The sequence below is a fragment of the Crassostrea angulata genome, chromosome 1 (genome assembly GCF_025612915.1).
Source record: "Crassostrea angulata isolate pt1a10 chromosome 1, ASM2561291v2, whole genome shotgun sequence".
Classification (NCBI taxonomy): Eukaryota; Metazoa; Mollusca; class Bivalvia; order Ostreida; family Ostreidae; genus Magallana; species Magallana angulata.
In genome coordinates this window covers 12,882,755-12,899,055 of record NC_069111.1, presented here as the reverse complement: position 1 = coordinate 12,899,055, position 16,301 = coordinate 12,882,755, and the positions used below count along the sequence as shown (strand labels likewise).

Genomic DNA, 16,301 nt, shown 5'->3' with positions numbered 1-16,301 from the left:
TTTTTTTGGTGATTTTAGTAGGAATAATATTTCACAATTTTCGTGTTTATTCTTCTTGGAGCTAGTATGTATAGAATATCAAATATTTTTTTTCTTCACAATTTAAATGAAAGGGATTAAATCTATTAATTTTTCTCTCTTGACAGAGACGATTTGTGGTCCTAATACAATTAATTTTCTCCTTTTACTTTTATTCATAATGAATTTGTTATACCTACAATGTATAGAAGTTGACTTAATCCTTATTAATTTTAAAATTCACAAATGTATATTGTTGTTTTCTTTGTTAGATTTTCATATCTTAACATAATATAAATGTATAAACATGTAAATGTACACACGTGAATATGCACTGATAAAGTACATAAGATCGTTGTCACGTAACTTCTCCCTAAAACTCATCAAAAGTACAACATTACCAATCAAAATAATCGGTTTCGCGGAGACAAAAATATACATGTCTCTGTGTCCCCCTTCGTAACCTGTCTTGTCAGAAGGATGCGCGAGTCAGAACGATCTTAATCACCACTGAACCCGAGCATAGGATGTTTGAATCATTACCAACCTAAAGCCACCACATCGACCACGGTGTATAAAACAAGACGAGCGCCATGGCGCTTCATCCTGTTGATGAAGACCTTATTCCAATGCTGAACCACAGCACTCATGGGCCCGAACTCCTGGCCCAGCTTAACGCCGAGGAGAGCATCAACCGCCTGCCTCTTCTCTTGGTCCTCTCCATCTTGTCGTTTGTTGGAATTTTCGCTAACGCGCACGTTCTGTATGTGTTTGGAACCAAAATCAAGCGGTCCACCTACCGCGTGTTTGTTCTGGGTCTTGGATGTATTGACATGCTTGGCTGTACTGTTTCCATACCTTTCCAGATTATCGACGAGACCCACCCCTATACCTTTTTTGATGCAATCTCCTGCAAGATTTTTAGGTTTTTTGATACCAATCTAGCCATTGCGGCAGCTTTGATGCTTGTGGTGATTGCTTCCGAAAGATTTCGGAAAATATGTCGTCCAAATGGACTGCAAGTTACAGAAAAGAGAGCCATTCGTTCCATTATTGTGGTTATCATTGGATCGTCCATAGCGACTTCCCCTGCCTTGCTTATTTATGGCCGCCATACTGTTTTCATAGAATCCAAGTACGTGAACGGAACTGAATGTTCATGGACAGATGAGGCGTCAGAAACCTATTACGGTTATGTGTATTATGCCGTTGAACTTTTTATAATAATTTCTTGTATGGTTAGCTTAACTATTCTTTACTCTTTTGTCGGGAAAGCGTTAAGAGCACACAACCAACGCATGCGATCAACCAGGATTGTTAAATTCCATGCAAAACAATCTACAAAGGAATCGCAAAATTATCCAGAGGATCTGAAACTTCAACAAAGAGGGTCCATTGAATCAATAAAGACAGACCGGGATTCGGGCGTTGACTCGCCGATCCCTGCTTCCAGCGATTCCCAAGAATCGGTGGAGATAGAAATTCAGTTTGAGGTTTCGGACGATAGAAAATTATCAAATTATAATGAAGATGACAGTGTGTTTACAAACCCAAGAGAAAACAATAGGAACAATATTGAAAGTACTTCGAGTACTTGTCAGTTGTGTGAGTGCAATGACTCTCTTCAACAGTCGTCATCGATCAGGCGCATCTTCACTAAAGTAGTTCAAGTACCGGAAGCATTAAAAGGGATAATATTGAACAGAAGAGGAACTTCCGAGGAGTCTTGTGCTATTCCGGATATCATTGTCACCGACTGTAAAAACAATGTTACACGTATCTTGGGCAAAGGGCAAAGCAATCGAACAGAGGAAAGAAACATGACATCAACCGGCAACAACGACTCGAAACTTCACGTAGATGTCGATCCTAAAAACTCAAAGGACAAAACATCTTCAAACAAATCAATGAAAAAGTTCAAGAAACCGCTGACGAAAATTTTCAGAAAGAGAAAGAAATCTAAGGAAGCAGAAAGCATACGCGAAAGACGCATTACTAAACTTCTGTTCTTCATAACCTTGACCTTTATCGTGACTTATTACCCCTATATCATTGTTCTCGTGATTTACTCCATCAAGCCAGAGTTCAAGGATAACTTGACTGAGGAAGGTCGCGTTTTCTACTTGATGGCCCTCAGACTTTATCTCATCAATAATGTCATGAATGCCTTCTTCTACGGGTTCTTTGACCTTGAATTCAGAAACCATTGCAAAGACATTTACAAGAAATTGTACAGAAAGATCACAATGTCAAACTCACAAACTTTTGTATGCAAGAGATGCGAACTTAAACAAAATCAGTTTGTATGACTTCTATGAGTTGTATTGAATATTTTTTCCAAAGAGATATACAATAAAGATATAATTTTATTTCAAATGTTTTATCATTGTTATTGTGATATTTTGTGAGAGGTTTAGTGTGACAACACGACATATTTTAGCAGTATTTGAAATTTTTAAAACATTCACAAATTAGACACCTGCACAAAAGGGATTCTTCGCTTTTCAGTAACATTAGCATAATCATATTTTTGTGTTTTTCCGGATAACCCCTCTCCAATCTTCTCTATTCTATCGATTATTCATACATGAATTCAATTTTTTATAAACTATGTTTCCAATTTCATACATTTTACACTGTAAATTCATCTCTACATGACAACAAATTCAATGTTTTATAAGAGTCATTTCCCCTAAAACAACCAAATCCTCTAATGGAAAAAGTTGTCAACATATAAAGCATCAAGGACGTATGTTGAGGGTGCAGACCAAATATTCCCATGAACTGCTCTTCAACATATATCGATATCAAACCACGTACCATGTTTGTTTACATTCTGAACCAACAAGATTATAATGAGGCTATTGAAACATGAAAAAAAAAATCGGACCTGGACTTTAAATTCTATAAGCGTATCAAGTCGAGACCTGATTCAATTCCCAAGTTGCTATTTGTGTGACATTAAGGTAAGTTTAATTAATTTACATATGAATCTGCGCGAAGTTAATTCGTTGTTTGCATGAATGCAAACTTTACCGGTGTAAATAAGTACAGCAATTCAGAATCTGGTCATAGAAGCGTCGGTTTAATGATAAAAATTGGTGAAATATCAGAGAAATTTCGAACTAGTTTATATTAGCAACAACGTAGCGGTGGTCATCTTCATAGTGTCTATAGATGTTATCATCTAAAACAATCGTTATAGGTGACGGACCGTTATGGTTTTGACATTAGTACCAATTTACTGACTGTTCGATATTAATTCGACTTTAATCACAACAACATGTTCCTGGCAGATAATTTGTGAATATTTCAGTGATGTTATCAAAACATACAGCATTTACAATACTTGTTATATGTACAAATTATAAAATCATAATTAATAGCATATGTTTTTGTATTTTTACATATCTTGAAAATGAACATTTTGATTGTAAATCAGATAAAATACAATGTCTGCATGTGTTTATGAAGTGTTTCTTGAAATAGAGTTAAGAACAATCAATGTAAACTTGTATAATTTTCAGAATGGGGAGAAAAGTAGCAGTGGTCACCGGCGCTAATAGAGGACTCGGTCTAGAACTCGTCAAACAGTTATGTTCGGAGTTTGACGGGGATGTCATCCTGACGTCACGTATGACGGATAAAGGTCAGGCTGCTCTAGAGAATCTGAAACTCGAGGGCCTTCGTCCTCGATTCCACGAGCTGGATATCACCCAAGCTGCCAGCATACGTATGTTTGAGGACTTCATTAAGTCGGAATATGGTGGCATAGATATCCTCATCAACAACGCCGCAGTCACCTACAAGAAAGGTGAACTAGTTCCATTATTTCGACAAGCACAATTGTCCATAGAGACCGATTTCAAAGGAACCGTTAACGTCTGCAGAATTCTACTTCCTCATATGCGTCCTCATGGCCGCATCGTTATCCTTACAAATGGATACATTGGAAAAAGGAAAGAACTGGGAGAAAAATTGCAACAAGAACTGGACATTGAAAAAGCAGATCTCTATAAACTTATTACTCTTACAGACGAATACATGAAAGCGGTGAAGTTTGGGAACCACAAGAGTTATGGCTGGCCCGACTCCCCGAGTGTGACTGCTAAGATATTTCTGACGGCATTAGCTCGGGTGTTGACCAGAGAACTGGCCGGGGATGTCCGACGAAACATTTTAATCAACGCATGCTGTCCAGGATGGATGACATCACAGGGCAGCGCCATCTACATGGACGATGATGGTACTTGTCAAGGTGTAAAACCAAAATCTGTGGAGGAAGCGGCTAAAGATGTCGTCTGGTTGGCCACACTTCCCGCGGGAACCAAGTCGCCAAACGGTCAACTCGTCCGCTACAGATCAACCATACCTTTTGAATGACGAGAGTCATATAGTGTCATATTAAACTGTGATATTTCGTGATCTTAGTGAATCTAACGGTTAATTTTCTCAGGATTAGTGTGCCCTTTTAGGGTCAAACCATACTTGATATATGACGGAAGTTGATATTTTGTATTTGTATCAACGGCGAAATGCAGTGCATTTACTAATTACTAAAACAACAAACTATCGATAGTAGATCATTAATGTTCAAACGATTCAGAGTAGAGAATGGGAAATGAAAATGAATCGCATTTTATATTGTTGATTATGATTTATTTATCCTGTTATATTTTAGTACTAATTATAAAGTACTCTTTACACAATTAAACTTTAGTTTTCCCAACTGTTGTTTTTTTCTTCTATTTGCATTGTTGAAATTCTTAGAGACTGGTAAAAACTAGCATAAAAGAATAGTATTCCAAACATGCAAATTATTCTACTTTATGAAATGTCGACCTGCAACTTAGTTATGTCATTTCGCAACATAATTATGTTGACATGCAAGAAAAATGCGATAATATAATTAAAAAACAAGATAAAAAAAATAAAATATGACATGGAAGATAATGACGGTTCTCCTTTCTGCAAATAATCACAACGTTGAATATCAGCATGTCACATAAATAAAATTTAATGTTGATAACTAGTTTCATAAAAAATATCATTAAATTTTGAATCGTCTCATAATGTTTACCCATCATACTATTTACTGATTATTTGAGTTATGAATATTGTAAACATGTAACAGAGACTTGCATTTTTTAGATTTAACGTTGGATTACCATAATCGATCATATAGAAAATTTATATATATAATCATTTCCCCCTAAAAATCATCTTGCACGTGAAAGTGGAAGCATGCCATATAAAAAGCTTTTAAATATGTTTCAAATAAAATTTTCTAATAATTTCATAGACAAAATACTACTATGCATTTATGTAACATGTTGTGTAAAATGTGCAGATGACAACGACACTTATATCCATGTTTAACTAGATGGCAAAAATGACCTGTGACCTTAAGATACAATTAACAAGCTTCAACAGCTATATAAGTTCGATTCTGAGGACCAAGTTTCAACACACATTTTTTTATTTTCGTACGTGTTCTACTTAAAATTACAAAATAAAATCCATTGTTCAATTTAGAATCAAACCTCGATACAAATTTCGCACATTTACAACACTAATGCACGAGTCGCTAATAGCACTCGCCGTGGCGCGAGAGTCAAAGACCATGTCCAACAAGCGAGGAACACGGCGAAATACCGTCCTAGTCCTGAAAACAATGCTTAACGAACCTGTAGTGTCCATTACCTCTGACCGCTAATTATGACGAACATTAATTAATAACTGAAACCTGTAAAAAGGTAATTGCTTTAGGTTGTAAGTGTTGACATCAACGGACCAAAAAGCCCGCGTTGAGTGCCAGTTCGGACGTTATTTTACCACCGCGACTCAGAAAGGAAGCACGTTCGGTTGTTGAGGCCTATGGGAGAAGTGTAATTTTTCCTAACACAACTTATACGAACAAAAAAATGGATTTAGTTTTGCTAGTTTTTTGCCTCATTGGTTTTTGCCGATCTATTCCGAATCCTGGTGGTATTCGAGTACAGCTTCCGGATTCGCCAATAACGATAAATATGGAGCCTCAAAATATCAATGTGGAGTCTCCAGTGTCAAGAATAAAGCCACCAAAGGCAAGGTTCGAGGCACCGAAGACTGGATTGGAACCAGTGAGAGCGAGACTGGAGCCACCTAAAGCTAGGATGGAACCACCAAAAGCTAGGATGCAACCACCTAAAGCTAGGATAGAGTCACCAAAAGCTAGGATAGAATCCGGGATAGAATCACCAAACTCTGTAGTAGCTGGAATAGACTCTTCCAGATCTAAGCTGGAACTAGGAAAAACCACATTTGAATCAAAACAAGGTATTTTTTTCTCATTCTTCTTAATAAAACTTATTTAAACTAAATCATGGTTTGAAAATTTAATTTCAAATTACATTTTTTCTTCTGACTATAAAATAAGAACTTTGACGAAAAGAAACGAAAATGCACATATAGGTAATTTTCTACTTGAGAAATGTAAATCGTAAAATAAAATAAGAATTATCTTTGCAAATTGGTTGTATAGTTTTGTTGATCATATTATTTCGTTTTAAACATTAAAGCAATTAATCCAGGTATGTATATATTTGTAGAAAATGGTAAATAATTCAAAGAGACACTAGGTTGTCCTATAATATAAATGTAGATTTAGCGCGACGGAGGAAAATGCGGCATAAAATGTAGTAAAAAGATATCGAGAAGGTGTAGCTAGAGTATTGGAGCTTTGGCATACTATCGGATGCTAGGGATCACTGAAGAAAGAATTGCTGTAGCAATAGTATAATGCTCCATGCATGCGCTATTTGGATTATCTCATTTAATGAACAACTTTTGACCATTGAAACAGCCAACATTTTCGTTTGGGCTTTCTTCTAAGTTAAGAGATTTAAAGAGATTTCTATACAACCGCGATTGTAGGAACATTTTAAATTTTGCTGAAGATGAAAATGGGTTTTATATTTTAAAGAAGACATATATAATTTGTTATTTACTAGTAACTTCATATTATGTTGATAAAGTATCTGTTTTATGTACTGAGCAAAATGTGAAGATAGAATTGACATGACTGCATCAGATAGCAGTGTACATACATTTAGAATGATGTTAAAAGATCGCACTTTTTGCCTAAGAATTTCGCTTTTCATCTTCGTGAAAACTACATAAGATAGAGCTCACTCATTTTCTGGTGTTGTGTAGATTGGTATCAGATTTAGAGTTTTAAAAAAATAAGTCGGCATAGTATTCAAGTCTTCAGCTTTCAGCATATAATTCCAATCTCCAAGAGCTGTATATACATGTACACTAATATTGTCAATCTCCCAGTCAAACTTTTGCTGAAAAAAGGTAAAAAATGACCCGTACTCCATGTATATGCTAAACTTATCAATATATAAAAGACAAATATTGTTTATTGTTCATGATAACACACACGCTTGTAACCGGCAATGTAAGTGTCAAGCTAACCTCGCTATGGATGGAAGACACGCACCTTGACCCTTCCATCAAACATGGATTCCCACCACCTGTACATGCTCTTTCTATTGGTTGTATCAGGTGTGTGACGGTAATGACTCTTTCGTGTTCTTCCTAACAACATTGTAATCATAACTGCATTGTTTACAAACACATAACATATATTTTATGTCTAGGTAAGAAGTGAGAGAGAGAGAGAGAGAGAGAGAGAGAGAACTTTGAAGGGCAGTTCAATGTGATATTGAGATATTGTAATATTGAGATTGGCTTGTATCTCTGTTGATCAAGGAGTCTCTCACAGGATTTGTTACGTTAAGGTTTTGTTGTCGTTAAGGATTTGTTGTCGTTAAGGTTGCAGGAACCTCCTTGATGTTGTCGCCGTGGTGGACGGCTCTGATAGTATTACCTCCCCTGATTTCCAAACCCTGAAGAGTTCCCTTGTGGACTTAATGGATGGACTACAACTGGCGGAGGACCAGGCGAGATTTGGTGTCGTGTTGTATAGCAGTGATGTAGCTGCGGAAATTCCTCTCAGCGCCGACAGACGCCAACTTAAAAGTAAAATCCTGGGGCTACGGCACCCAAGAGATGGGACAAGAACTGACTTAGGTACAAAAAACTTTACATGTCTATTCTATTATATGGTACAAATTTCCCAATCATTCCCATATACAGTGTTCCAACAATCGTCTTTTAAACGAAAGCAGTACAGTATTCTTTGCATTATTTACTTGCAAGGTATAAAATCACTCCGCAAGATGTTCTCCCAGCAAGGCCGTCCCGGAGTTCCAAGGGTTGGCGTTGTCATCACCGACGGAATATCCAAAAACCCCAGAGACACTGCCAAAGAGAGCGAGCTGGCCCGATCTGAAGGCGTCAAGCTGTATGCGGTCGGTGTGTCGGACCTTATCGCGGAGAATGAACTGAAGTCAATTGCCTCAAATGGAACCCGAGTTCTCTCTGTCACTAGCTTCGACCAACTCAAACTTGTGTTCTCTTCACTTGTCGTTCAAGTATGTAACAGTTGCTTTTGTTTTTCCTTCGAGGTCATTCCGTGTTAATTGTTATTGAAGTGTATGTGTAACTATTTGAGACGTTGACTTTGACTTTTTTCTTTCACAGGTCTGCCCGACAACGACAACAACGACAACAACGACGACACCAGCACCTACCACTACCACTACCACCAAAACCACTACCACTTTACCACCCACCACCAAAAAGCCGAAAAGTACAAAGATATTTTAATTTAGCATGCCTATTACATGTACAGTTATATACAGCAAAAACATTTAAACGTTTGTAGTTTTTTTTTCTTTTAATTTTATTCATTTTTGAAATTTCGTCCACAGATCCATGCGACAGTTGCAAAATGTCAAATGGCGCAGGGTTTACACGTCACCCGACGGACTGCTCCAAGTTTATTCAGTGTTACTTCGGAAACAACGGACTGAAGAAGATGTCGTACCAGGAATGCCCGTGGGGAAACTTCTGGGATCAATCATCCTTAACTTGCCAACCGGCACACAGGGTTAAATGCCCGACCGGTGAGCGAAGAATTCGTGTTCGAAGAGGATTTCTAAAATCCAAAAAGTTTCAGTCTCTTATCAAGAAGTTCAGACTTAATATGAGAGATAATTATATCTACCTGTACCAGAGAGTAAAGGTAGCAAACCAATCAAACAAAAAGCGACATAGGCAAAATTATAGGGCACAATACGTCAGCGACAGCAGTAGCGAAAGCGAGGACACCAGTAATATCAGCGACTAGTCACGTGATCTCAGTTTAAATTTGAATTTGAATATTTTAAAAGTTTTGTGAAAAAAATTATCCATTGTGAATGCAATCTTCCAGTATCCGTATAACTAGTCAAAAACTACCTGTCTGTATTATCTATGTATGGCACTTTCAAAAAGTGACGATGTTTTGCATTGTATGCATATACTTTTCAGGGTACATGTATCTCTATAATCAATCCGGAAATCAATTAAATCTAAGACACAAAGACAAACGCAACTTTGTTTTCACTTATCATGCCGGAAATAAACTTTTTATTTGAATGAAGTAAGCTATTAGAAATTTAACATCGCTGATAAAATTAAACAAAACAACAATACACTATATTTGGAATTTAATAGTTGGCTTACTTCAATAATCCGAGAAAATCAAAATTTGTATCAGCTTACTTCTACTAAATGAAAAGTTTATTTCTTTCAGACCGCTGTCTGGACCCGGAAGTGCTGACCTACGACCTCCCCGGAAGTTGTCGCTCTTTCTGGGCGTGTGATGGCGGAGAGTCGATCCCGATGTGTTGTCCGTACGGCACGTCGTATCATTCCGGAATTGGTTGTCTTCCGGACAACAAATGCAAAGATCCTTGTCCGCCTCGACCAACCCAACACCTTAATCCGAGAGCCATTATGTCCGACAAAATCGATTCTAAAATGAATGCTCCACTTAGAGAAATGTCACTTCCAGGTATTTCACATTCGACATAACATGTATGGAATGAGATCCAAGCGTGGAATCAAAGAGAAAAAACAATAAAAAATTTGATACATATTAATAAACAGTTTATTTTCAACTACTGAGTTATTTGAAATATATTAGACGTATTCCGATTTATTTATTTTCTTGCAATTCCAGGTCTAAAACCCAAACTAAACATCAAACCACGGAAACCAGGTAAACTTTTTGATGTATAATTTCGTTCCGTTGTCATAAATTACTTTTATAATATCATCTTTTAAGAAGTTTAGTTAAAAAGTGTTTCTATGTGTCCCTACAATTGCCCTAATGTCCCTTATGCCTGATCTATTGCAAAATCAGGATGTAGCCAATTATTGTAGAGAAAGACAAAGCTTTAAATTTGAATTTGCTATTTTTCCTAAGTTTGCGACAAGAAGGCCGTCCGTGGAGACTCTAACAGCTTTGAGCAGTTCGTGGAGCGATATGGGTGGATCAAGATGCCGTGTGCCCCCGGGACACAGTACAGCCAGGCGGACTGTGAATGTACTACCACGGTGCCTTACTCCTCCAACAAAAGTCAGTACTTTGTCTCCCTCTGAGTTATGATTACCTTATATTTAAGCGGTTCCCAACTACTCCATATAGATGTAATGTTGTATTGTTAAATACAAAAAACCACCCTTTCCGGATCCAGTTAAAAGATTTTTGTCAACTTTTCACCATGATTGTTTCTGCTCTGTTTGATTTTAAAATGATGAAACGTTGTGAAACAAAACTTATCTATAACTCTGCCCCGAGTTTTTGCTTCCACCACTTTTTACTTGATATTTTAATAATAGTAAATACCTTTGTGCTCAAACTATGTTCATCCACTAATATGAAAAATGTCCAGATTATCTGTTTTGAAACGCCCCCTCTACCGCTTCAGGTTTCAATACACATTGAAAGTCTACGGAGATTTTGCATTGCAACAGCCATTAATAAGCCCGGATGATAACGTTAAAAATTTGCGCGATGTATTCCGAGTGTATTCCGAATGGAGAAAAGATGTAAACATGCCCCATTATAAATCTCCGTAATGAATCTGTTTTCGTTCCTGTGAATTTTTCTGAGTGAAAAGGGTTATTGTTCAATGAAGATATCTTGGATATATTCCCTTTTAACGATTTCAACTGTATTTCTTTCAAAGGTATGTGTAATTTTATTAAAAACCATCAAAATGCGATGGAAGCAATAACTTGGGACAGACTTTTATATATTGACCATACTTCCTATCTTGTCACAAAAAATATTAGTCTTCAGTACTATAATAAATGATTCGATGAAAGCAATTTTTCTTTTCTATCTTCAGCGGCGGAATGTACGTCAAAACTGAAGCTGAACTTCTCAGACGGGTTTGAAGATGAAAGAGACAAAAGACCGGTATACATTGTCAACAACAACGTGTCCTTTTCCGGGGGCGTTGCCAAATTTTCCGGAAAAAGCCGTCTGCGCGTGCCCCAGCTGTCTAACGTTGATTACGGAGATTCCGTGATGTTGAGAATCCGTTTCCGAGATTCCACCAACAGTTCCGGGCGACCTCAGGCGCTGATCAGTAACGCTGATTGTGGAAACAATGCGTCCATTCTTATTGCCAAAGACAAAGACCGGATCATATTTGGAGCACATACCGAAAACGGGGGTTACAACCAGATAGAACTACCAAAACCGGTGAGATAAACAATTCTGTAGTTAGTCACTAATACGCTGTGTTTTAGAGGAAATTAAGTTGTTGGGCAAATTGTTTTCTTTTATTCAATTACTGAGTATTTTTAACAAAAACCAAGAGCATGGTATACACATAAATACTTTGGGACATTTATGGGTAAGGAGGAATGATGGTTTATGGCCCGCTAACCAGCAATATGTAATATCTGTGAGTAAGAGTCATCTCCTTTCCTGACAAAATTTAAATTCTAAGCAGTCAAACTCGATTTTAATGTTTTACAGAAAACTGAATGGAAAAATGTGAAATACTCGTACAACCTCGGCCGTCTTCAGGGTTCCGTCAATACAGACAAAGTCACTCGATGGATTCCGGGTGGAGGTAAAATAATTCATTTACTAAATTGACAAAATATAAACCTTAAGGCTTTCACATCAGTGAGGAGCAACATTAATAAATTTGTTTTAACGATAATAATGCCTATATATTTTCCGTAAAGGCAAAATTCAGTCCAGACCCTGTGCTTTACAAATAGGACATGGCGAGAATTTAGACGACTTCGAGGGAGACATAGATGATGTGAGTTACAGTGTAGTGTGTATGTTTGTTTGTATTTCCACTTACTGACTGCATGTTCAGAACATTTCATGTAAATTTAATTGAAATCTAAATGATTTCAATAGTGAAACTTGTCGCCTAAATCAAGATAAACTTAGAGAAAAAACAGTTTTCTTCATCCAATGCTGCTGAAACAATTATGGTATAATTTCATAAACTGACTTCCCCGTTCTCCTTTCAGTTGGAGATTTTCACCCAGTGTATGCCACCAGACGACATGTACTTTGACGAGGATTACGGCGGTGGATTTTTATAAACTCATTTAAATTCTACAAACAGGAAATCGAAATCCAAATCTAATGAAAGAATTAATGAAAATAAATAAAAAACCCACCCGGAACTTGTTGAATTCGCATCCCGAAGTCTTCAGCGCATAAGCGGCCCTTCTCAACCCTCACTTTGCATCAGTTTTGTACAATTCATTATTTATTGTAGGTAGTCGTCTGTATGTATTACACAAATAAAAGAAGGTTGATACTTCACTTGTTGTTTCTGTTTTTATTTTTGAATAATTTTTTGATTTATCTGAAGTTATGCCCTGAAAGTTTTCAGGTAATGGGACGTTTTCGCCGACGTTATTATTTGAGCCAAAACTTCTCGATGTGATGTATATCAACAAAAGCTTGTAACAGGCACCTGGCCTTACATATTATCGTTATTAACAAAGAAAATACAATGTATAACCTATTCTCTCAGAAAATATCCACTCTTATTTAATACATATGAGTAAATTATGTAGGGGTAGACATTGTTTATAAAAAATATACAACACATTTAGAAAATTGATTGCTAACCCGATTGTGTTATTTTTTCCGCAATAATTCCTACCTTCGTACCACATGAATCACCAAAGAGAGCATTTTACTGTTAAAATAACACCAGGTGTTTGTTGGAAATACCATTGTCTAATCCAACAGTAATATATTTCTTCATCAGGTCTGGGGTATTTGTGACAAACAAGATGTGTAATGAGATAGTAACATTTTAAAAATTTAATATACATATATTATTTAATAACAATGCATTATCCAAAATAACAGTATATTCTAGGAATGTCAACAAAATAACAAGATTTTCTCACAACCCTTCAATAACAATTCGCAGCTTTGAGGCAAGAAACATACATGTGTACAAATATTGTGGTGAAACACCTGTTATCTGGAACATTGATAAACAATAAGTTCATCTGAGGCTAGGCATGGTTTGATCTGTAGCTACTGAAATATATAGCATACAAAGCTTTCATAGTCATAACAGCCTTAGCCCTTGTGTCCAATCTCTGCAACATTTCTGCATAAGAGGACAAATATAGCATCATATCAAAAAGATTTTTAATCATTACACGGTTTGTGATTTAATGCTATCTGTAACATTATTTGCAGTATTATGAAAACTTTACTCTTATAATGATTTCCTCTACCCCAAATTTTTGAAAACAAAAACTTATCTTCTCTAAATACTTTTCATTTTTTCCCTTATTTTATCGAAATGGAGTAAGCTTCTCTTCTGTCTTTTCTGATTATGTACAAAACATTCAATTCTTCTTTTCTGCATCAAGAGCTGATTAGTTAATGAATATCATAAGTGATAAATATGATAATGCATATATATATACAGTTAAAAATTGGACAAATGTTCTACAGTGGGGACAAAATACCCATCTTCAACATACATGTACATAAACAATCTTTTACCTTTTTTCTTTAAAATATACTCTGAGTATTAAAGTCTTCCTAAATTAAATAGCAATATACAAAGAAGAAAATGTAAGACTTTTCTTGAAAAGTTCTAACAGACAAATATAATTCTGTCTTATTCTGACCAAAAAAAAATCCCATTCAAAAAGCAACAGTGGAATGGTTCTCGGAATTCGCATTTTCTGTGCAACATATAATGTACAGTATTCTAGTATTCATGTAATAATTTATAATGGTCCCATCCTTTTGCAATGCACACGTTTCAGTGCCATATTATGCAATGTTACAAATGCCAAAGACATTTCATATGGGTAATATCAAATGTATTTTGCAGGACAAAATTCAAAATAAATTACTCTACTTGACTGCAGCAAGAGTTAACTCCCTTAACACATGGCGGGCATTTGTTATTCATATTCCTGATTCAATATATCCTCAAAATGAAACAAAAAAAAAGAGAATATTATTGTGTGCATGGCCAAGCAGGAAGAATCAAACAATCTTTGGTTCATGTTGAGTTCACTGTGGAATGTTTTAATATCTGAACACACATTGGTTTGCTGCGGAATACATTCAAGCCAAAAATAGCATACAGCTTCATGGGTGATAATTGACACTGATAAAGTGAAACCGAGAGTGATGCAAACAATTAGTGGGTTCAAATATAACCTCAAACACACCCGGTGCAGATACACTTACATGTTTTATCTATTTTATCAGACTGGGACATCATATTGTATAATGTTGAACAATGCAGTTAGATAAAAATTAATACGTACAATGTGGAGATAAGACAGAGATACGACAAATTTTGTTATACGTACAGTTAAAAATACTTTGTAAACATCAAAAATAAACATACCAAAAATTCAGTACAAAAATAATTTCCATTATTAAGTCTTTGATTTTGAGAATATATATTAAAATAAGGAACACTATTAAATGTTTTCTTGAATCAGATTGTTCTTGTTCAAATAAAATCTTACAAAATATGACCAGAAAAGGATAAGAAATTCTTTAACAAAAAAAACATATCACAAATATGACACCGAGATGAGAAAACAAATGATTTTAAATCGGAGTGAAAGACATGAACTGCACAATCATACAATCAGGCTTTTACGACAGACAAAAGAAAAATCAGGACAAAAAAATATTTAAACTTCACCATTGTGATTTAGTGTAAAGATTGACTTCATTTTTTCTTTCTAAATAAACACCTTTACCAAAAAGACACATGACTTCAAAGCAGTCAATTCAACTTTACAGAGGCCTGCTTTTTTCACGAAAGACAGTTTCTTAAAAAAAAATTTAACTTAAAGGATACATGTGCATTGTATTTTACTTCACAAAAAAAATTCAAAGAACATTTTTGTTCCTTTCTTTTCAAATTTGCAATTGTACATGAAAGACTCCAGATGCATTGAACATGGGTGAAGTTTTAGGACAACAAGATAATGATATTGATAATTGAAAAATAAAATTGTTTGATGTAATGATAAATGAATATATGAAAATATATGAAAAAGTCAGAAGCTGGTTTCTACAGTTAAATTTTGTGTTGTGCAAGGATTCATTTACAACTACATTGTAGAACCTCACTACTCTTTGATCCTCATACTCTCATCTGGATCAAACTCCATCTGGATCCAAGAACAAGGAGACATTTGACCCAAGTGGATCCAGATCTTTCTACCTGACTTAAAAGTCTCATACTTATGGGGAACCTTTTACAGTTAATATCAAAGTGCTGTCTCTTTTTGGTTGTTGCTCTGCACGATCCAGTTTTATCGGTACTTTAAGATTCTTGGAACACAGATCCATACTCCATATAAGATCCATGTATAATTAGACCCAAACTCCATCCGGATCCTTAGCTACGGACAGCACAGGACTAACTATTTTTCTGTTGATGCCTTTCACAGGGGACATTCTTCCCTCTAATATCTTAAGCACAGCTGTAAGGAGGAAATATTGCTAAGATTATTGTACCATATAAAAATGATTTTTATGCAATGTAAATATCAAAATGTGATTATAAAATGACAAACCGGTAGTATTAGTATGAAAATGATAATACTAATCAATTACGTTTCTACTCAAAACATTGGCTTTTAATGCACACAACTACATTCTTTTTAACATTATATGTCTGCAAAATTCACTCTTACACTCTAATGTGGTCAAATACTGGCTAAAACTTTGCATCTAATTTTTAAAACAACTTGTCAAACATTTGGGTGTGTCATGTGCATGTACATCTATTGCTACTTTACTGTAATGGAAAACCCAGTACTGCAAATTTAACACCACTCTAACCTGT

At 35.7% G+C, this 16,301-nt stretch overlaps 3 protein-coding genes across 11 annotated transcripts in view; 2 read left to right on the top strand and 1 right to left on the bottom strand.

Moving 5' to 3' along the window:
* Nucleotides 1–545: 545 nt before the first annotated feature.
* On the top strand, nt 546–4,747 carry LOC128161785 (probable muscarinic acetylcholine receptor gar-1). Its single transcript, XM_052825180.1, has 2 exons — nt 546–2,197; nt 3,546–4,747. Exons 1-2 carry the CDS (start codon nt 612–614, stop codon nt 4,399–4,401), a joined length of 2,442 nt encoding a protein of 813 aa, XP_052681140.1. The 5' UTR covers nt 546–611; the 3' UTR covers nt 4,402–4,747.
* Nucleotides 4,748–5,856: 1,109 nt separating this feature from the next.
* LOC128175604 (protein PIF-like) lies at nt 5,857–13,954 on the top strand. 2 transcript variants are annotated; one of them, XM_052841366.1, is made up of 13 exons: nt 5,857–6,336; nt 6,579–6,590; nt 7,840–8,097; nt 8,227–8,501; nt 8,611–8,719; nt 8,841–9,035; nt 9,707–9,967; nt 10,136–10,174; nt 10,382–10,534; nt 11,310–11,668; nt 11,948–12,044; nt 12,163–12,242; nt 12,463–13,954. In XM_052841366.1, the coding sequence occupies exons 1-13, from the start codon at nt 5,943–5,945 to the stop codon at nt 12,535–12,537; spliced, it is 2,307 nt and encodes a 768-aa protein (XP_052697326.1). In that variant the 5' UTR covers nt 5,857–5,942; the 3' UTR covers nt 12,538–13,954. The 2 variants fall into 2 exon arrangements, with proteins under 2 accessions (XP_052697326.1, XP_052697335.1); XM_052841375.1 differs by lacking the exon at nt 6,579–6,590 and having other exon boundaries at nt 5,858–6,336.
* Nucleotides 13,259–16,301, bottom strand: part of LOC128175619 (uncharacterized) — a 23,134-nt gene continuing 20,091 nt past the window's right edge. For all 8 annotated transcript variants that reach the window (XM_052841396.1, XM_052841402.1, XM_052841419.1 and 5 more), the window contains one exon: nt 13,259–15,936. In XM_052841396.1, coding sequence (XP_052697356.1) covers nt 15,827–15,936 — 110 coding nt within the window. In that variant the 3' untranslated portion in view covers nt 13,259–15,826. The remainder of the gene's footprint in view (nt 15,937–16,301) is intronic.